Source organism: Pseudophryne corroboree, chromosome 1 (assembly GCF_028390025.1).
Source record: "Pseudophryne corroboree isolate aPseCor3 chromosome 1, aPseCor3.hap2, whole genome shotgun sequence".
Classification (NCBI taxonomy): domain Eukaryota; kingdom Metazoa; phylum Chordata; class Amphibia; order Anura; family Myobatrachidae; genus Pseudophryne; species Pseudophryne corroboree.
In genome coordinates this window covers 210934163-210951544 of record NC_086444.1, presented here as the reverse complement: position 1 = coordinate 210951544, position 17382 = coordinate 210934163, and the positions used below count along the sequence as shown (strand labels likewise).

The following is a 17382-nucleotide window of genomic DNA, read 5'->3' as shown; positions in this document are numbered from 1 at the left end:
AGGAGCCTTTTTAAAGGTTATTGAGCAAATAAACATCATTGCCTCAAGAAGACTGCTTCATCTTGTGACCAACAGGGTTAGGCCAAACCTAGCCCCGTCCTCCGGCTGTCCAGGGAAGCACCTAACGTCTCCAAGCTCCGCCTTCCACCAGCTACCGATAGAGGCCTAGAAAGTGGCTAGTGGGGATTCGTCAACACCACACAGGTGTGGTAAGGCAGTGCGTTGGCACATACAGAGCAGAACCGTGGTTCCAAACGCCACGGCAGGTTAGGAGTTTGGTGGTGGCAGCGAGAACCCGCCCACAACACAGTGGGTGGAGTCAGTCGCAGGCGGTTACTGACGGTAAGTGGGAATCCCCTATGTGGTCAGGCCTCGTGTAACTTGACCTTCCATTCTGTGCGCAGCCAAAGGGACGCGAGAGCGGCGAGTGCTTTCGTGCGGGACCGTCCTGTCACAGCCTATAAAACCAGATTTTTGTATACAGATCTTTTACATTCTCCGGGCCATAAACTTTGGGCTCACTGTTCTTCAATGTGACTGATATACCTAACCGTCCCTCTGTAGACAATTTTTTTAAATATTATGATAGGACAATGCAGGTTCTACAGAGAGCCCTTAAAAGGTGCCTTATAGTGTACAACAGAGAGAGAGATGCATTCTGCGTCCCGGCAGTTGGGATGTCGGCGGTTATGTGATGGATGCCGGAATCCCGACACCACTCGAGAGACCAGTGCCGGAACACCTACAGATGGCATCCCGAAGGTAAGTATCTAGGTTTGGTTAAGGTCCGGAGAGGGAGGGTTATGCACTAGGGGGATAGTTAGCCCAACCCGCCACACCCGAATGTTAGGGTAAGGGAGGGTAAAAATACTTACCTCCTCTGATGTTGGGGTCTTCAGTGTCGGGGTGCAGCTGTCGGGCATGTGACAGCAGGCATCCTGAGCACTGGTATTTCATACCGAACTCCAGAGAACATATATTGCTCAAGATCAAAGGAGACACGTGGTTGCGGAGAAACTGGGAACCTGTCGTGTTTATTAATATCTTCTTTATACTCTATTTAGCTAACCCAGGGTCCCACGTGCACTGCACACATTGCACCAATGATAGAAATGCCAATGTATGCCAGGCTAATAAAGTCGCCCCTTCCTTTTGAGGAAGTGGGGGGGCGGACACCTCAGCAAAATGCAATCTTGACACAAACTGGATATTATGCCATCATTTATCTGGATCAGTGCAGGATATCAAACATTATTCCAGTGGTGCCGGAAGTGCGGCCTATAGTCACACTTACTCACGGGGGAAAGAACATCGCTCCTAATTGAATTCCCCCCTTTGTTTTGATGTATTGTTGGATTGCTGTATGTTGTTTTTTTTCTCAGCCTTTTGAAAAATGAATAAACAGACATCTGCTGGCCAGGTTACATTTTTTGAAAGGTGGTGGATCACTAAATGTCAAAGGAAAGTATGTGTTTATTCATGCGTCCAGGCCACCCGTTACTTGTCTTCTCTGGCTAAAAATCAATTAGGTGATGTCCTGTAAACCCTCCACCCTTCAAACTTCTGTGCAAATCACTGTCAAAAACATCAAAGGTCTTTTACTGTAACAGTGTGAGCACCCCTATTTAAAGTAACTTGTAGAGTTTTGACACAATGTTTAACATAACACATTTAACTGACATCTAATGTAAACTTGAAGCAAGAAACGGGAAAGCACTTTAAATAAATAATAATTGTTAGCAAAAACTTGGTTGCCTTTACAACGGCAAACAGTGAAAAAAGAAGGAATCTGGGTAAATGCAGGTTTTATAGCACTTGTACACGCATTTAACCATGCATGCACTCTGCATTTAGACCAATACCAAAATAGAGAACACTGACCCCTATGAAAAATTAGGTGTCACTACACCCTAAGAGAAATTTACTAAAGGTCGATTTTGGTTGATTTTAAATCTCAAATCGAGATGTTGGGATTCCAGGTACTGAAACACACATTTGTTAACAGGTGATTTTTTTTAAATTCATTTTTAAATATTAATAGATGTGTGTTTTGGCCCTGGAAGTACAACATCGATTTTGATCACGTTTCATTGACTTTTAATCAATCAAAAGCGACCTTTAGTAAATTTTCCCTTATTAGTTTTACCAACCGTGGCAAAAAGAAACAAATATGGTGACAGATAAGTCACTCTAAGGCTGTACATTTGTTTTTTTAAGATTAAATCAACTAGTATGAGTACATTTAACAAAAATATACACTGTACATACCTCAGATCTTCAAGTTCTTGTTTAAGCTTGTAATTTTCCTCCTGAAGCTTCTAAAACACAGTTATAAGAAGTGATAACACAAATCACTAAAGAGCGACAGATTATAGAATACACAGAATAATATCTTTATCTCTATCTATATATACTTAGATAGATAGATAGATAGATAGATAGATAGATAGATAGATAGATAGATAGATAGATAGGATAGATAGATATACTACAGGTTGAGTCTCCCTTATCCAAAATGCTTGGGACCAGAGGTATTTTGGATATCGGATTTTTCCGTATTTTGGAATAATTGCATACAATAATGAGATATCATGGTGATGTTACCTAAAGCTAAGCACAGAATGCATTTATGTTACATATACACCTTATACACATAGCCTGAAGGTAGTTTTAGCCAATATTTTTTTATAACTCTGTGCATTAAACAAAGTGTGTGTACATTCACACAATTCATTTATGTTTCACATACACCTTATACATTATACACACAGCCTGAAGGTAATTTAATACAATATTTTAATAACTTTGTGTATTAAACAAAGTTTGTGTACATTGAAAAAAACAAAGGTTTCACTATCTCACTCTCACTCAAAAAAGTCCGTATTTCGGAATATTCCGTATTTCGGAATATTTGGATATGGGATACTCAACCTGTATATAAAAATGAAAATCTGTCATTATGTCCTTCTGTCTGTTTTTCTATACAAATCCACAGTTTACAAGCGAAGATCGTAAAATTTCACATACAAGCGTATTAAAACATGGCGGACGCAACTAAAACAATTTGAAATCCCTAGCACCCCTAGGGGGGAGACAGCAGCACAGAGTATATCAGGAGACAGCATAACGCCGGAATTGCTGGACCCATGTACTCAAAAATTGGTTGAGGCAGCAGCACAGAGTTTTTTAGCATACAGCATAACTCTGGAATGCCTGGAGCAATTTACACCAAACTTGCTACACATATTACTTACACTCTGGGAACAAACAACGTGGGGGGTAACACAACACTAGCACCCTAGGGGTGGGCCAGCAGCACAGAGTATATCAGGACATCCATGATATGTCAATGATGACAGGACTGCATGGGACAGGGGCAGTGACATGATGTGAGGAGGGGAATGGAGGTAGCTTGAACCCACACACAGAGTTATATAGTGGAAGTAGCACGGTCCCCCAGCAGCACATTGGGTTTTCATTTTATTGATGTGTATAACATTTTCCATGCTTTTTTATACTATGTTATTTATACTGCGTGTGTAATATTGACATTCATTTTTGTCAACCAACATTCTTAAAATCCCGGGCAACGACGAGTACCCCAGCTAGTAGATAGATAAAATAAAAAATATTCAAATATCCCTATTTAGAGCACTCTGGAGCGAGTTCTAATGCTGGGTACACACTGCACAGATATGTCCCTTGACCATCGTGGCTAATTCTGGTAAGTATACACACGTACCGACTGGCCACTTAATATGTCGGTCCAAACATCACAGCTGGGCTTGCATTTGAATATGCCATTATGATGTCAGGGTCGGATGTCCCTGCAGCCAGAATACGGGCAATCAGTGGGTCACCACCTGTACACATAGCCAGACATGCAGATATTTTTGCAAGATCTCTCAGCATTGACTTTGCTGCAGGACAAACGCTATATGTCTGTGAACGACGTCGATCTACAACCGATATATCGCCCTAACGATGATAGGTTTGGACAGGAGGTACATCAGAGGATATGCTTGCTAATTATTGAAAAAAATAGGATTTTAAATACCTACCGGTAAATCCTTTTCTCGTAGTCCATAAGGGATATTGGGGACAGATTAGTACAATAGGGTATAGAATGGTCCAAAGGAGCCAGTGCACTTTAAATATCTTCCACAGGGTATGCTGGCTCCTCCCCTCTATGCCTCCTCCTACAGATCAGTTATAGGTAAAACAGTGCTCAAAGGAGAATGACATACTTGAGAGAAGGAACATAACAAAACGTGTGGTGAGATTTACACACCAGCACACCAACATATAACCTACCAGCAACGCCTAGCAACATTAACAGCAACAGCTGAAAAGGAACACAGAACAGAGAACCTGCAGAAAGTCACCGCACAGAGGCGGGCGCCCAATATTCCTTAAGGACTACGAGAAAAGGATTTACCAGTAGGTATTTAAAATCCTATTTTCTCTAGCATCCATAAGGGATATTGGGGACAGATTAGTACGATGAGGATGTCCCAAAGCTTCCAGAACGGGCGGGAACGTGCAGAGACATCTGCAGCACCGCCTGCCCAAACTGGGTATCCTCTTTGGCCAGGGTATCAAATTGTAGAACTAAACAAAGGTGTTCTTCCCCTGACCAGGTAGCAGCTCGGCATAGTTGTAGGGCCGAGACTCCATGGGCAGCCGCGCAGGAAGAGCCCTCCGATCTGATAAGAGTGGGCCTTCAGAGACTGTGGAACAGGTAAGGCTGCCGACACATAGGCCTGTTGGATAGTAAGCCTAATCCAACGAGCAATGGACTGCTTTGAAGCAGAGCAACCCCTTTTCTGCGCATCATACAGCACGAACAAGGAATCCGTCTTTCTGATCCGAGCCGTCCTCTTGACATAGATTTTCAAGGCTCGCACTGCATCCAATGTCTCCGGAGGAGCAGAAGTTCCAGAACTGGATGGAATCACAATAGGTTGATTCAAGTGAAACGCGAAGACCACCTTCGGCAGGAACTGCTGTCTAGTCCTGAGCTCCGCTCTGTTCACGTAGAAGACCAGTACGGACTTTTGCAAGACAAGGCCCCCAATTCTGAGACAAGCCTAGCAGAAGCCAGGGCCAGTAATATCACCATTTTCCACGTGAGGTACTTATCTTCTGCCATCATCAGAGGTTCAAACCAGGAGGACTGTAGAAAACGTAACACAACATCCAGATCCCAGGCGGCACAAATGGAGGTTGTATATGAAGCACCCCTTGCAAGAAGGTCTGAACTTCCGGCAAGAGAGCCAACTTCTTCTGGAAGAAGATGGAAAGAGCCGAAATCTGGACCTTAATGGATCCCAGACGTAAGCCTTTATCCACTCCAACCTGCAGGAAATGTAGGAACCTTCCCAAGTGGAATTCTGCAGAGGGATATGTGCGTTCCTCGCACCAAGAGACGTATCTCCGGCAGATATGATGATAGTGTTTTGACGTCACAGGTTTCTGGCTTGCACCATAGTGGCAATGACCTTTTTGGAAAGCCCTTTGTGAGCTAGGATGTTCCGCTCAACCTCCATGCCGTCAAACGAAGCCGCCGTAAGTCCGGGTAGACGAACGGTCTTTGTTGAAGAAGGTAGAGGCCTAGGGTCTTCTACGGACATGTCCCGAAGAGCCGCGTACCACGCTCTTCGGGGCCAATACGGGGCAATCAAGATTGCCCTCACTCTTTGATGCCTGATCCGCTTGAGCACCCTTGGGATCAGCGGCATCGGAGGAAACAAGTAGACCAGCTGGTAAGGCCAAGGCGATGTCAGCGCATCCACTGCGCTCGCCTGAGGGTCCCTGGTACATGAGCAATATGAGCTAAGCTTCTTGTTGAGGCAAAACACCATCAAGTCGATCTGCGGGCATCTCCACCTGTTGATGATCTGTTGAAACACCTGAGGGTGTAGTCCCCACTTCCCTGGATGGAGGTCGTGGCGACTCAGGAAGTCTGCTTCCCAGTTGTCCACTCCAGGAATGAAGATCGCGGACAGTGCTCTTGCATTTCTTTCTGCCCAGAGGAGTATTCTTGACACCTCTCGCATGCAGGCCCTGCTTTTTGTCCCTCCTTATCGACTGATGTACGACACCGCAATGGCGTTGTCCGACTGCACCTGGATCGCCTGATCCCGGATTAGAGGAGATGAATCAGAGCATTGTATATAGCCCAAAGTTCCAGAATGTTGATCTGAAGTAGGGCTTCTGGGGCAGACCACCTGCCCTGGAACTGCGCCCCCTGGGTGACAGCTCCCCATCCTCTCGCATCCGTCGTGAGGAGGATCCAATCCTGAATCCCAAAGTGTCGACATTCCAGTAGGTTGGAAGACTGTAGCCACCACAGGAGTGAAATCCTGGGATGGGGCGACAGCCGAATCATCCGGTGCATCTGAATATGTGAACCGGACCACTTGTTCAGGATGTCCAATTGGAAAGGTCTGGCATGAAACCTCTCAAACTGTATCGCCTCGCACGAGGCCACCATCTTTCCTAACAATTTTATGCAAAGAAGAAAGGATACACGAGCAGGTCAGAGAACAATGCGAACCATTTCTTGAAGTGATCTCGCTTTGTTCTCTGGGAGGAACACTTTCTGTGCTACAGTATCCAGTAGCATCCCCAGAAACAGGAGCCGCTGAGACGGTTCCAGGTGGGACTTCTGCAGATTGAGAATCCACCCGTGGCAAGACAGAAGTTGGATAGTGTGATCTATATGGAGCAGTAGAAGCTCCCTGGAACTCGCTTTTATCAGGAGATCGTCCAGGTAGGGAATTACGTTGACCCCCTGTACCTTGAGCTGAAACATCATCTCAGCCAGCCCCTTCGTAAACACCCTCGGATCTGTAGACAGGTCGAAGGGTAATGCCTAAAGCTGGTAATGATCGTTCAGTAGGGTGAACTGCAGATAAGCCTGATGAGGAGGCCAAATTGGGATATGGAGGTAAGCGTCCTTGATATCCAGGTACACATGGAATTCCTGTGGCTCCAGGCCTGCGATCAGCGCTCTCAAAGATTACATCTGGAATTTGAAAACCTTCAGGTAAGGATTCAAGGACTTCAGATTCAGAATGGGTCTCACCGACCAGTCTGGTTTTGGTAGCATGAACAAACTGGAGTAGTAACCTTGTCCTTGTTATTGTAGGGGTACTGGAACAATGACTTGGGACTGGACCAACTTTGTGATGGCCTGTAGTACCGTACCTCGCATATTTTCCAAAGTTGGTAAACCTGATTTGAAAAAACGTTGGGGAGGAGCACCGTCGAACTCCAGCTTGTAACCCTGAGAGATAAGGTCCCTTACCCAAGCATCTTGGCAGGAACCGTCCCAGATGTGGCTGTAGTGAAGTAACAGAGCTCCCACCACGAGATCCCCTCGGGGTGGGTGGGCACCGTCATGCTGAAGTCTTTGCGGAAGCCTAACTTGTGCTTTGATCCTGAGATCCGGCAACGGCTGGTTTCTTAGGCTTACCTTTGGTGCCTCTAGCTGCGTTGGAGACCCCCCTAGCCCTAGATCGAAGTCTAGAGGACCGAAAGGACTGAGTAGATGGTCCCGGGTAGGTACGTCTAGCAGGCGGAAGTTTCCCAGCAGTTGCTTTGGAGATCCATGCATCCAATTCACCTCCAAAGAGCCATTCACCTGTGAAGGGAAGAGATTCCACATTATGTTTGGAGTCAGCGTCAGCAATACACTGACGCAACCATATGGCTCTTAATTTTGCCAATCTCTTTAAGGGAGTCACAGAGGACTCTTGCCGTGTCCTGAATGTGTTTTAGAAAAATTACAGTAACTAAGGCCCCATCACCAAAAAAGACCTTTCTGAATTTGAGTAACCCAGGAATGAATTGCATGTGTCATCCAGCAACCTGCAATGACCGGTCTTTGAGCTACACCTGCAGCAGTGTAGATAGATTTTAGAGTGGCCTCAATTTTCCTATCTGCCGGGTCCTTTACCGTAAAGGAGCCCGGAGCAGGAAGTACCGCCTTTTTAGAAAGGAGAGAGACTGAGACATCAACTGCTGGAGATTCTTCCCAGAATCTTCTGCCTTCAGGGGTAAAGGGGAATGTATGCAGAAACCATTTGGACACCAGATATTTTTTATCTGGATTTTTCCAAGTTTGTCTTGTGGGAGGAAAAATGACTGCTAAGTATTAGCGTCCTCCAGGGGGAGCTTTAACACATGCTGAATAGCCAATATGAGGGGTTCAATACCCTGGGTAGGGGTGGAATCCCCACTTATGGGGTCCACATCATCCACATCATCCTGTATATAATCATCAGTATCTGATAGGAGTGCAGGTAGAGTACGTTTTTTGTGCCCCTGTAGTAGACAAGGGGGAATGTTTAGCAGTTAGACTTGCCACTGCTTGTTGCAGTTCCTGATTCTTACTGGCATTTGCAGTGAGTTGAGATGACATATCAGACATTATAGTTTTGATAGCCCCCAACCAGGAGGGCTCTGGACTCTCCCCCACATTGTTATCAGCATTCTGAGATGACGGACTACACTGCTCACATGATATTGAGCCAGATGAACTAGGAGAGAATCTAGCATTACAAACACTGCATAACTACTGTTTTACCATATTGAATAAGAAAAACAGGTACAATACACATACAACACAGCCTGAAATACAACACAAGCCTGTCCTATTGTATGTGAGAGGAGACACTGGAGAGAGGACACCAGCGCACCCAGCGCTGCCCAGCCCCAGTGAGGCTGTCAGCGTTTTATATGTAAAAAACAGTGAGACTGTATTATGAAAATTCCCTCAGAGGGATGTTACTCGTGCACACTACAGCGGCTCTCCCCCTCTACACCCGGTACCAGTGATCCGGGGACTGTTATGGATGAGCTGTTGAGGCTGCTGCTGCTATGCAGAGGAAGGTGCCAAAATGCCGCTCACCCCGCTCTCATGTAGCTCGGCCCCCCGCCATGGCGCCGGAGCTACTGTTTTATATTTATACTGGCCATGTCTCCCTATGTTTGTACCTTCAAATAAATGCTTGGTACAATGCATTTTAGCCAGCCTCACGCAGGGGATAGAGCGGGTCCCCCCAGGAGGGATCCGTACACCTCACCCGCGCTTCAGCCGCACAGTGAACCGGGTGACCCCCCCTAGTGGGGTCCCCGGTGTGTACTCACCACCGATGATCACCATCAGGCAGCGTTAGGGGTGTGCAGCATGCTGTGGCTGCGACAGCCAAGGCGCCATGCCCCGCTGAACAAACAGCCCCTCAGGACGGTGGTCCTGCAGCGGGCAAGCGGCTCTGCACCTCAAGAGGCCGGTGACCGTCTCCCCCCTAACTCCCAGGGCGCAGGTATGCTGTTGCTCAAACAGCAAACCGAAATAAATAAAGCTTTAAAAGAAATTGAAGAAAAACTCTGGAGCTTGCAGAGTGTGCATCCTCTCCTGAGGGCACTTTTTTCTAAACTGACCTGTAGGAGGAGGCATAGAGGGGAGGAGCCAGCACACCCAGTTTAAGAAATTTAAAGTGCACTGGCTCCTTTGGACCCGTCTATACCCTATAGTACTAATCTGTCCCCGATATCCCTTATGGATGCTAGAGAAATATTGACAAATTTTGTGTGGTGTCATATGAATAGCGCAGCATACACAATCAGTGGCCACTTTATTAGCTATATCAGCTCGTTAATGCTAATATCTACTCAGCTAATCATATGTCGGCATTCATAAAAACACGGTACACCAGAATAGGGAAGACATGATCTAATGGACTTTACTGAGCTATGGTAGTTGCTGCCAGATATTTGAGTATTTTAGAAACGGAAGATTTCAAACACAACAAATATGGATGAAACTGCCTTCTTAATGAGATTAAAGGAGAATGGCCTGACTACTGTAGTTCAGGTTGACAAGAGGGTGGCAGTAGCACAAATAACCATGCGTTATGTTAGCAGTATGCAGAAGAGCATCTCAGTACACACAGCATGTCGAACCTTGAAGTGAATTGGCTAAAGAACAGAAGGCCACACATGGTTCAACTTCTGCCAGTAAGATAAGGATGCAGAGAGTTGGCAACTGTTCATCGAAACTGGACAGCTGAAGACTGGAAAAATATTCCCTAGTTTAATCAAACTACATGTCTGCTGCAATGTACAGTTGGCAGGGCTAGAATTTAGTGTAAACATGAATCCATGGATCCATCCTGCCTTGTGTCCACAGCTTAGTCTGGTAGCGGTATTGTAATGTACATCCTATTATAGCCATAGACCAAGCATCTTCTGAAGACTACTTCCAGTAGGATATTGTTCCCCATCACACAGGTCATCTAAAACCGATCCCATGAATGTGACAATGAATTAGGTGCATTCCAATGGCCCCCACAGTCACCAAATACCAATCCAATAGAGCACCTTTGGGATGTGATAGAATGGGATATTTATAGTATGAATGAGCAGCCAACACATCTTTGGATAATATGCGATACTAACTCGTTAATATTAATTAGAATCTCAAAGGAATTTTTCCAGCCAAGAATAAATCAAGCTGTTCTGCTGACAAAGAAGGGGGAAGGGTCTTGGACATAAGATAGACAGACAGACAGACAGACATAGATAGATAGATACAGACAGATAGATGTTTGAACAGAGACAAAAAATATGTAACTAATAAAAAATTTAATAGTCTGGCTAATTAATCCATAAAATACTCAGTTGAAAATCATATAGATACTTGTGTTCACGGCTGATAACAATACTGCATGTGTCAAGCAGGTTTTGTTCCCAAAGCATGCATTTTTTCCATGAGAAGACATTGGCTAGCCGATGGTTTATCCTGACTGGCTCCAAACTCTGGCAACCTAATTTTGTCCACCCCTTGTTAAAACAAACCTAAAATGTGCATTAGATATATCATTACATTAGACGCTGCCACTTTTAGCACAGTGCATTTCTTTTGGTCTGAATTACTGTACACTTTTTACTATTAGTTTATTATCTTTGGGAAACATACAGGAACACATTGGGAAACTCACCACCAGTTTCTGCTCATTTCCTGAAGGCCTCCTACTTGAACCATGGGACTGGAGCTCATTCAGGCTATCTCCTTTTAATAACATCTTTCCATGATTCCCTGGGCCAATGGAAAGGTGTGCGCCTGCTGTGGACCTTTGTACAGGCTTTCCAGCCTGGTAAAACAAACACATGCATGACTGTAAAAACAAGAGACTTGAAACAAGGACAACTGCCAATATTTCAGAGCAAGACTGTCAAAATATAATCTCCTATGAAAAGACGACCAAGTAAAATCAGATTATAGCTCTGATACATACATCTTACATGCTCTACATGAGAAAACCCAAACGCACTGATAAATCCATTATCTTCATTATGAGGGGGAGGAGGTACCACCATTGAAGAGGGATGCTAATTACCCATCTGAACTGCATCAACCACCGATGACATGGAATGTCAAATACAGTCATGTCTGACATACGATATTCAATGAGTACAGGTTGAGTATCCCTTATCCAAAATGCTTGGGACCAGAGGTATTTTGGATATCTGATTTTTCCGTATTTTGGAACAATTGCGTACCATAATGAGATATCATGGTGATGGGACCTAAGTCTAAGCACAGAATGCATTTATGTCTCATATACACCTTATACACACAGCCTGAAGTCAATTTTAGCCAATATTTTTTAGAACTTTGTGCATTAAACAAAGTGTGTCTACATTCACACAATTCATTAATGTTTCATATACACCTTATACAAACAGCCTGAAGGTCATTTAGTACAATATTTTTAATAACTTTGTCTATTAAACAAAGTTTATGTACATTGAGCCATCAAAAAACAAAGGTTTCACTATCTCACTCTCAGTCAAAAAAGTCCGTATTTCGGAATATTCCGTATTTCGGAATATTTGGATATGGGATACTCAACCTGTATTTGCACTTGCAGTCGGGGAAGTTGCTCTACTGACCCCTATGCATTCATTTATAGCAGCAGCAAAAAATAAGAATTTACTTACCGATAATTCTATTTCTCATAGTCCGTAGTGGATGCTGGGGACTCCGAAAGGACCATGGGGAATAGCGGCCCCGCAGGAGACTGGGCACAAAAGTAAAAAGCTTTAGGACTACCTGGTGTGCACTGGCTCCTCCCCCTATGACCCTCCTCCAAGCCTCAGTTAGGATACTGTGCCCGGACGAGCGTACACAATAAGGAAGGATTTTGAATCCCGGGTAAGACTCATACCAGCCACACCAATCACACCGTACAACTTGTGATCTGAACCCAGTTAACAGCATGATAACAGAAGGAGCCTCTGAAAAGATGGCTCACAACAACAATAACCCGATTTTTGTAACAATAACTATGTACAAGTAATGCAGACAATCCGCACTTGGGATGGGCGCCCAGCATCCACTACGGACTATGAGAAATAGAATTATCGGTAAGTAAATTCTTATTTTCTCCAACGTCCTAGTGGATGCTGGGGACTCCCAAAGGACCATGGGGATTATACCAAAGCTCCCAAACGGGCGGGAGAGTGCGGATGACTCTGCAGCACCGAATGAGAGAACTCCAGGTCCTCCTCAGCCAGGGTATCAAATTTGTAGAATTTAGCAAACGTGTTTGCCCCTGACCAAGTAGCTGCTCGGCAAAGTTGTAAAGCCGAGACCCCTCGGGCAGCCGCCCAAGATGAGCCCACTTTCCGTGTGGAATGGGCTTTTACAGATTTTGGCTGTGGCAGGCCTGCCACAGAATGTGCAAGCTGAATTGTACTACAAATCCAACGAGCAATCGTCTGCTTAGAAGCAGGAGCACCCAGCTTGTTGGGTGCATACAGGATAAACAGCGAGTCAGATTTTCTGACTCCAGCCGTCCTGGAAACATATATTTTCAGGGCCCTGACTACGTCCAGCAACTTGGAATCCTCCAAGTCCCTAGTAGCCGCAGGCACCACAATAGGCTGGTTTAAGTGAAATGCTGAAACCACCTTAGGGAGAAATTGAGGACGAGTCCTCAATTCTGCCCTGTCCGTATAAAAAATTAGGTAAGGGCTTTTATAGGATAAAGCCGCCAATTCTGATAGCCCTGGCTTCAGCCAGGGCTAACAGCATTACCACTTTCCATGTGAGATATTTTAAGTCCACAGTGGTGAGTGGTTCAAACCAATGTGATCTTAGGAATCCCAAAAATACATTGAGATCCCAAGGTGCCACTGGAGGCACAAAAGGAGGCTGTATATGCAGTACTCCCTTGACAAACGTCTGAACTTCAGGAACAGAAGCTAGTTCTTTCTGGAAGAATATTGACAGGGCCGAAATTTGAACCTTAATGGACCCTAATTTGAGGCCCATAGACAGTCCTGTTTGCAGGAAATGCAGGAATCGACCCAGTTGAAATTCCTCTGTAGGGGCCTTCCTGGCCTCGCACCATGCAACATATTTACGCCAAATACGGTGATAATGTTGTACGGTTACATCCTTCCTGGCTTTGATCAGGGTAGGGATGACTTCATCCGGAATGCCTTTTTCCTTCAGGATCCGGCGTTCAACCGCCATGCCGTCAAACGCAGCCGCGGTAAGTCTTGGAACAGACATGGTCCCTGCTGGAGAAGGTCCTTTCTTAGAGGTAGAGGCCACGGGTCTTCCGTGAGCATCTCTTGAATTTCCGGGTACCAAGTCCTTCTTGGCCAATCCGGAGCCACGAGTATAGTCTTTACTCCTCTCCTTCTTATGATTCTCAGTACTTTTGGTATGAGAGGAAGAGGAGGGAACACATACACCGACTGGTACACCCACGGTGTTACCAGAGCGTCCACAGCTATTGCCTGAGGGTCCCTTGACCTGGCGCAATATCTGTCCAGTTTTTTGTTGAGGCGGGACGCCATCATGTCCACCTTTGGTTTTTCCCAACGGTTCACAATCATGTGGAAGACTTCTGGGTGAAGTCCCCACTCCCCCGGGTGAAGATCGTGTCTGCTGAGGAAGTCTGCTTCCCAGTTGTCCACTCCCGGAATGAACACTGCTGACAGTGCTATCACATGATTTTCCACCCAGCGAAGAATCCTTGCCACTTCCATCATTGCCCTCCTGCTTCTTGTGCCGCCCTGTCTGTTTACGTGGGCGACTGCCGTGATGTTGTCCGACTGTATCAACACCGGCTGACCCTGAAGCAGAGGTCTTGCCTGACTTAGGGCATTGTAAATGGCCCTTAGTTCCAGGATATTTATGTAAAGTGACGTTTCCATGCTTGACCACAAGCCCTGGAAATTTCTTCCCTGTGTGACTGCTCCCCAGCCTCTCAGGCTGGCATCCGTGGTCACCAGGACCCAATCCTGAATGCCGAATCTGCGGCCCTCTAGGAGATGAGCACTCTGTAACCACCACAGGAGAGACACCCTTGTCCTTGGAGACAGGGTTATCCGCTGATGCATTTGAAGATGCGATCCGGACCATTTGTCCAGCAGATCCCACTGAAAAGTTCTTGCGTGGAATCTGCCGAATGGAATCGCTTCGTAAGAATCCACCATCTTTCCCAGGACCCTTGTGCATTGCTGTACTGACACTTGGCCTGGTCTTAGGAGGTTCCTGACTAGGTCGGATAACTCCCTGGCTTTCTCTTCCGGGAGAAACACCTTTTTCTGTACTGTGTCCAGAATCATCCCTAGGAACAGCAGACGTGTCGTCGGAATCAGCTGCGATTTTGGAATATTTAGAATCCATCCGTGCTGTCGTAGTACTACTTGAGATAGTGCTACTCCGACCTCTAACTGTTCTCTGGACCTTGCCCTTATAAGGAGATCGTCCAAGTAAGGGATAATTAAGACGCCTTTTCTTCGAAGAAGAATCATCATTTCGGCCATTACCTTGGTAAAGACCCGGGGTGCCGTGGACAATCCAAACGGCAGCGTCTGAAACTGATAGTGACAGTTCTGTACCACAAACCTGAGGTACCCTTGGTGAGAAGGGCAAATTGGGACATGGAGGTTAGCATCCTTGATGTCCAGCGACACCATATAGTCCCCTTCTTCCAGGTTCGCTATCACTGCTCTGAGTGACTCCATCTTGAACTTGAACCTTTTTATGTAAGTGTTCAAGGATTTCAGATTTAAAATGGGTCTCACCGAGCCGTCCGGCTTCGGTACCACAAACAGCGTGGAATAATACCCCTTTCCCTGTTGTAGGAGGGGTACCTTGATTATCACCTGCTGGGAATACAGCTTGTGAATGGCTTCCAATACCGCCTCCCTGTCGGGGGGAGACGTTGGTAAAGCAGACTTCAGGAACCGGCGAGGGGGAGACGTCTCGAATTCCAATTTGTACCCCTGAGATACTACCTGCAGGATCCAGGGGTCCACTTGCGAGTGAGCCCACTGCGCGCTGAAATTCTTGAGACGGGCCCCCACCGTGCCTGAGTCCGCTTGTAAGGCCCCAGCGTCATGCTGAGGACTTGGCAGAAGCGGGGGAGGGCTTCTGTTCGTGGGAAGAGGCTGTCTGCTGCAGTCTTTTTCCCCTTCCTCTGCCCCGGGGCAGATATGAGTGGCCTTTTGCCCGCTTGCCCTTATGGGGACGAAAGGACTGAGCCTGAAAAGACGGTATCTTTTTCTGCTGCGAGGTGACTTGGGGTAAAAAGGTGGATTTTCCAGCCGTTGCCGTGGCCACCAGGTCCGATAGACCGACCCCAAATAACTCCTCCCCTTTATACGGCAATACTTCCATATGCCATTTGGAATCCGCATCCCCTGACCACTGTCGTGTCCATAATCCTCTTCTGGCAGAAATGGACATCGCACTTACTCTTGATGCCAGAGTGCAAATATCCCTCTGTGCATCTCGCATATATAGAAATGCATCCTTTAAATGCTCTATAGTCAATAATATATTGTCCCTGTCCAGGGTATCAATATTTTCAGTCAGGGAATCCGACCAAGCCACCCCAGCACTGCACATCCAGGCTGAGGCGATTGCTGGTCGCAGTATAATACCAGTATGTGTGTATATACTTTTAAGGATATTTTCCAGCTTCCTATCAGCTGGTTCCTTGAGGGCGGCCGTATCTGGGGACGGTAACGCCACTTGTTTTGATAAGCGTGTGAGCGCCTTATCTACGCTAGGGGGTGTTTCCCAACGCGCCCTAACCTCTGGCGGGAAAGGGTATAATGCCAATAACTTTTTAGAAATTAGCAGTTTTTTATCGGGGGAAACCCACGCTTCATCACACACCTCATTTAATTCATCTGATTCGGGAAAAACTACGGGTAGTTTTTTCACACCCCACATAATACCCTTTTTTGTGGTACTTGTAGTATCAGAAATGTTCAAAACCTCCTTCATTGCCGTGATCATGTAACGTGTGGCCCTACTGGAAAATACGTTTGTTTCCTCACCGTCGACACTGGAGTCAGTGTCCGTGTCTGGGTCTGTGTCGACCACCTGAGGTAACGGGCGCTTTAGAGCCCCTGACGGTGTTAGAGACGCCTGTACAGGTATTAACTGATTTGCCGGCTGTCTCATGTCGTCAGTCTTTTGTAAAGTGCTGACACTATCACGTAATTCTTTCCATAAGACCATCCAGTCAGGTGTCGACTCCCTAGGGGGTGACATCACTAACACAGGCAATTGCTCCGCCTCCACACCATTTTCCTCCTCATACATGTCGACACAACGTACCGACACACAGCACACACACAGGGAATGCTCTGATAGAGGACAGGACCCCACTAGCCCTTTGGGGAGACAGAGGGAGAGTTTGCCAGCACACAACAGAGCGCTATATATATACAGGGATAACCTTATATAAGTGTTTTTCCTTAATATAGCTGCTGTATATATTTATATGCCAATTTAGTGCCCCCCCTCTCTTGTTTTACCCTGTTTCTGTAGTGCAGGACTGCAGGGGAGAGTCAGGGAGCCTTCCTCCAACGGAGCTGTGAGGAAAAAATGGCGCCAGTGTGCTGAGGAGATAGGCTCCGCCCCTTTTTCGGCGGCCTTTCTCCCGCTTTTTTATGTAAAAATTGGCAGGGGTTAAATACATCCATATAGCCCAGGAGCTATATGTGATGTATTTTTTGCCAAAAAAGGTGTTTTTATTGCGTCTCAGGGCGCCCCCCCCCAGCGCCCTGCACCCTCAGTGACCGGAGTGTGAAGTGTGCTGAGAGCAATGGCGCACAGCTGCAGTGCTGTGCGCTACCTTATTGAAGACAGGACGTCTTCTGCCGCCGATTTTCCGGACCTCTTCCGTCTTCTGGCTCTGTAAGGGGGACGGCGGCGCGGCTCTGGGACCCATCCATGGCTGGGCCTGTGATCGTCCCTCTGGAGCTAATGTCCAGTAGCCTAAGAAGCCCAATCCACTCTGCACGAAGGTGAGTTCGCTTCTTCTCCCCTTAGTC

At 46.3% G+C, this 17382-nt stretch overlaps 1 protein-coding gene across 3 annotated transcripts in view; it reads right to left on the bottom strand.

Annotated features, from left to right (window-relative positions):
- Nucleotides 1–17382, bottom strand: part of LOC135061454 (uncharacterized) — a 556703-nt gene that overhangs the window by 486363 nt on the left and 52958 nt on the right. For all 3 annotated transcript variants that reach the window (XM_063964060.1, XM_063964058.1, XM_063964059.1), the window contains exons 3-4: nt 11010–11162; nt 2269–2318 (exon numbers count right to left, since the gene is read on the bottom strand). In XM_063964060.1, the coding sequence (XP_063820130.1) occupies nt 2269–2318; nt 11010–11162 (203 nt within the window). The remainder of the gene's footprint in view (nt 1–2268; nt 2319–11009; nt 11163–17382) is intronic.